Here is a 5,048-nt window from a genome sequence, read left to right as displayed (position 1 = left end):
CATTTGTAGCTTTTGGATTTGTAGCCCCATCTGGATGTTTGCAGGGGCAGAGGGGGCAGTAGACCTACGAGAATATATAGAGTCCAGACCCCGCTGCTCCTGGATTTTCTGAAAACTTTATCTTTTTATGTGTGCTTCAAACACAGAAGTGAGGTGTGCTGTCTTCACCAGGAGGGGAATCTGGGCCAATGGCTGCTGGGTTTGCTTTGCGTCTCCCCTCCCGGACCCTGCCCCTCCCCCCTCATCTTCCAAGTCCATTCTGGAATTCTCGCTGGGAGGCCTAGAGGGCAGGGACCTGGCTCTGCTCATCTGGGAGGAGGGGCTGAGCAGCAGGAGAGAGCTTTACAGAACAGTTTTAGGGGTGGCCCTTAGTGCCCGCCCACTGGGGCAAGGAGTCAAGGAAGATGCCAGCAGCCCAGAAACACTGGAAACTTCCTGAGCTCCGGGGCCAGCTGACACCCCGCCAAGAAAACTGAGGGTCAGCCCTGCGCCATGTGTATTTACTGCTCTCGAGGCAGCAGGGTGGCCCATGGCCTGGCCGGCCCACTCCTGTGATTGGTGGTTCACCCTACCCTCATCCCACCCACCCACCCCTGCCAGGGCCGTGTGCCCCCTCTGGGCCCTCCTCCTTCCTCTCCTACCCCTGAGTGGAGCCGGCCACCCACCCACACCCTCTTGCTGGACTGGGTTCCTTGACTTCTCAAGATGTGAGCACAGGCCTCAGGCCACTGCCCTCCACTCCAGCTCCCCTGGTGGTGATCTGTGATGCCCGGCAGCTCCGTGGTTTAGGGAATACGCAGGAAGGACATTTGATGTATCTCTTCATTTCACAGATGGAGAACACTAAAGGCCGGGAAGGGAGCAGAGCAGCACTGGACCCCAGAGGCCCTTGGATCCGGCTCCCAGGGGCAGTCCCTGAGGCAGGGGTCTCAGGCAAGGCGGGGAGGAGGGCAGTGGGGTCTTTGCCATAAAGGCATGCCTGGAGGGGACAAGGTGGGAGGCCAGTGTAGAGGCTCCACTGCTGGGCTCTCTAGAATGGACAGCTCCGAGTGGCCCGGGGGCCACCAGCACAAAGATCACAGAGCTGGGTGATCAGAGGCTGCTGAGGGACACAGGACCCAAGAGAAGCTCACAGGGCCTTGGCTGAAGCAGAGGCGGGCCTTAGTGCCCTGCCACACCGGTGGCCACAGGGAAGGCATCCAAGAAGTTTGCAGCATGGGGCTATAGTGGGCAGGTTGGGGCAGGCATTCGATGCAGAAGGAACAGCACCGGCAAGGGAGGTGCGAGGCAGCAGGGCTTGTGCAAAGTGGGGCTGAAGACAGCGGGTCATCCTGTAGGCCAGGGGTCTTGGTTGGCAGATGACCACTGGAGTGATGGCAGAGCAGGTGGCTGTCTGGGCCCTGGCTTCCATCTGTCCCTCACCTCCGTTCATTTGAGGTGTTATTTGGAAATGTTTCTGCTGCTATTTCCAAGGCTGACCACATCCCTGTGGGCCTTGGGGGAGCCACTGGGGTTGGAGGAAGGGACAGGCAGCTTGGGGGACAGTGCAGCCCATGCTTTGGAGGAAATGGAGCTGACTAGGAGCTGGCTGAGAGTGGGGTGCAGCTGCTGCCGTCCTTGGTGTGCAGGGCACTTATCAGCTCCAGGGGACTTGGGAGCATGGTGGGCAGGACCTAAAACATGTGTCCCTAACCCACAGATGCCCCCTCTGCCTTGGATTCCAAGGAGCTACTACCTTGGCAACATCCCAGCTGGCCACAGGGCCTCAGGCACTTCCAGATTCCTGGGAGGCAGAGTGCCATGCTCTGCTCTCCTGAGCCCCTCCGTCCTCCCGGACAGAGCAGGCCCCCAGCCTGCACTTCCTGCCTCCTCAGCCCTCAGGGGCCCCTCCAGTTGGAGAGACTCTTACGTGAAGCCAAAAGGTGAGAGCCCTGGTTGGGGCCAGTGGGGGCAGATGGTGAGGCTGGATGCTGGGAGATGGATGGCCTGGTGCCAGCACAGCCAGAGGCCCAGGACAGTGTCCTCACCTGGGAAATGAGGGACCTGGACAAGACGCTCAAGGAGACTACACTTCAGCTCTCGTGACAACGGATGGTGCAGGCTCCAGAGCAGGGAGAGGCTGAGCTGGTAACCAGAGTGTGCCGGGGAGCCGAGGGGATGTGACAAAGGCCAGGGCCAACGTGCTGGTACCCAAGGAGGCCCCAGCCCACAGCAGGGCTGCAGCTAGGGTCATGCCACCCCCTCCCCCAGCAGAGATGGACATGAGGCTCCAGTCCTTTCACTGAGGACAGAACGAGACTGAGGTAAGCTGGAGGAAGGCCCACATAGACCTCTGTGGAAGAGAAGTGTCCTCCCTCAAAGGTGGGCCACTGCTTCCAGACTCCCTTGAGCTGATTCTCCATCTTTCTAAGGTCATGACCATCCCCACAGGTCTTCTGAAAGTAAATCCTCACTGCCCAGGGAGTTGACTGGGGGCTGCGTGAGGAGAGTGCCCCCCAGACCTAGACTGAAAGAGAACAGGCCTCAGGCCTCCCGCTTAGCAAGCTGGCACTGGCAGGCGGCCCCAGAGATGGAAGTAGGTGGGGTAGACCTACGTGCAAGTGCCCACAGACTGGGCTACGCAGCCCTGGGCTGTTCTGTTGCCACAGAGGGCAAGTGTGACTTGTCCCCTGCCACAAGCCCGAGCTGGGCACCTGAAGCTTCCTGGCCTGCCCGCAGGGAGTTCACACCCATGCCACAGCGGGTGCAAGGGCCGGGCAGCTGGCAGCCGTCCCAAGGAAGGAGCTGGTGGCCACAGAAGGGAAGTGCTCAAGGCCTGGCCCAGACAGTAACCCTTTTCCCCAGAGCCCCTCAGCTTCCAAAGACAAATTCACACAAATCTGGAATTTAAAAAAATCACCTCCACCTAGGATGTTCTTGTCTATCTTAGGGGCTGTGGAAGAACAAGGGGTCTCAGTGGTGTGGGGCCAGCAGGAGTCCAGAGGTGATGCCCCCAGGAATGGGGTTCACATAGCCAGAGGAGCCCCTTGTCTGGACAAGCAGCTGAATGAACTTGACTTCTCCCACAGGGCAGGAAGGGTGGAGCTGGCCCCTCACTTTAGCCAAGACACAGGTGTTGGTTCTGGCCAAGGAGTGCTGGCTCCAGGCACATGAATTCCCAGCACTAGGGGCTGAGCATCACTTGGCGGGGGCCACTGCATGGGGACAGGGAGGCTCTCACACTGCAGGGTTGTGGGGCATTCCAGCCCAAAGGCAACTGACCCAGCCAAGCAGCACTTTGTGGCTGGAGGACTGCCCACTGTCCCATCACTGCCCGTACAAGGAAGCTAGCCCCTGCATTTGGGGAAGGGGTCCTGGGCCACGGAGCACAGTCACACTGGACCTTGACACTGATTTAGTTCTTGATGGTACCCTGGGCATCAGGACCATCACTGCCCTAGTGGGGTTAACTAGCTACCTGAGGACATTTAGAGCTCCTGTACCACACCTGAAAGACACCCAAACCACAGGGTGCTCCCTCAGGGAACTGCTGTGCCTGAAGGGGCCGGGGCCCAAACATGGAACTGGGGTGAACAGGGCAAAATAACCAAGACCTCCGCCTCCTGGGCAACTCCCCCCTCTCCCCTCAAACTGTCATAAAGTTCCAGAACAACAGGATTTTCCAAGGCAAGGCACTGATGCACCAGCCTAGCAAAGAGTGACCCTGGGGTGGAGAGGGGAGGGCTTTCTCTCCTGTCCACACACTGATCCATACCTCCCTCTTTTCCCTGCCAGCCCTAGCCCACGTGGTGGCCCTGCCTCTGGGAGAGTGGGGAGGGAGGAAACAGACAGGAGGACAGATTCCCGAGTCCTGATTCGAGTTTGATTCCTGGGTCTGCGGCCTCTGCTGCCACCCGCGCCTTGGGCCTTCTGCTAGGGGCGGGAAAGGCGAGGCGAAAGGCGCCCTCTCAGCAGATTCTGGGGTGGGGCGGACCCCTCTCGGTCTCCTAGTGACTGCCCCGACCCTGCACCGATTCCTCTGAAAGCCAAGGGAGCCCGAGGCAGCCGTAGTCTCCACACCGTTTATTTCTCCCTTCTGAGAAGTGGGATTGCTGGGGGCGGGGTGAGCAGAAAACCACGCGGAGACCGGGATCTGGGGCGCGGCCCTCAGGCGAAGGTGGAGCCGTTCCAGCCCACGTTGGCCGCGTTCATGTCGTAGTAGTTGATGTAGATTCTGCGAGGGAGGAAGGGGGCTGAACGGGCTGCGCGATGGCCACCGTGGCCGCGCGCCTCCAGCCCCCGGGCACCCACGCACCTGTCCGGGCTAATGCGCAGGCGTTCGGCCAGCAGGCCACACAGCAGCTTGCTGTAGGAGCGGTTCTGCGCGCCGCCGATCTTGCCGATGCTGTGCAGGCTGCAGAGCGCGCACGGCTCGCTGGAGCCCCCGAAGGCCATGAGCTGGTCCGGGACCACGTGCACTGCGATGTACTGCGGGGGAGGGCGCGCGGTCAGCCCGCCCGAGCGACCTCGCCGACCCGGGCGGCCCCCGTCCCTTCCCCGCCCGGAGCCTCATCCCGGAGTCGCAGTCCCCCTCCCCCAGCCCAGTACCACCTCGCCCTGCCCCCCCGTCAAACCTGCGCCGGCTTGCCCGTGGCCTGTGCCAGCTGCTGGGTGAGCTCGGAGAGGAGTCCGTCCGGCACAGAGGCGCGGGGCACGTTGGTGTTCACCACGAACATCGGCATGATGACGAGGAACCGCGGGGTCCGGGGCACAGGAACCGACCAACTCGCGCGCGAATGCGGCGGAAGAACCTGAGCTACGTGACCACCGCCCAGTGCCCCGCCCAGTACGGCTTTGGCCCCGCCTCCCGTGACGACCGCCGCCGGCTGAGGCCCCGCCCCCGAGGCAGCGACTTCCTCCCGACTGGTGACGTCACCGCGCCAGAGGGAAAGCCCCCCACAACAAAGCGGGACTCCGAACTCCTACGTAGGGGTGCGTCCTGAAAGGGTCATTTGTCTCCTCACTTTCGCGTCTCCACAGTGTTTCTGTGTCCAGGGCTCCGTTATCAC

The 5,048-nt window shown here is 61.4% G+C and overlaps 1 protein-coding gene across 1 annotated transcript; it reads right to left on the bottom strand.

Moving 5' to 3' along the window:
• Positions 1 to 4,047: 4,047 nt before the first annotated feature.
• Positions 4,048 to 4,827, bottom strand: MIF (macrophage migration inhibitory factor). Its single transcript, XM_014552697.2, has 3 exons — positions 4,614 to 4,827; positions 4,295 to 4,467; positions 4,048 to 4,213 (listed from the first exon to the last, which is right to left on the bottom strand). The coding sequence occupies exons 1-3, from the start codon at positions 4,719 to 4,721 to the stop codon at positions 4,147 to 4,149; spliced, it is 348 nt and encodes a 115-aa protein (XP_014408183.1). The 5' UTR covers positions 4,722 to 4,827; the 3' UTR covers positions 4,048 to 4,146.
• Between the last annotated feature and the right edge of the window lie 221 nt (positions 4,828 to 5,048).

Source organism: Camelus ferus, chromosome 32, assembly GCF_009834535.1.
Source record: "Camelus ferus isolate YT-003-E chromosome 32, BCGSAC_Cfer_1.0, whole genome shotgun sequence".
In the NCBI taxonomy this organism is placed as follows: domain Eukaryota; kingdom Metazoa; phylum Chordata; class Mammalia; order Artiodactyla; family Camelidae; genus Camelus; species Camelus ferus.
The sequence above is the reverse complement of the archived record's forward strand: the minus strand, read 5'-3'. Positions and strand labels throughout refer to the sequence as shown.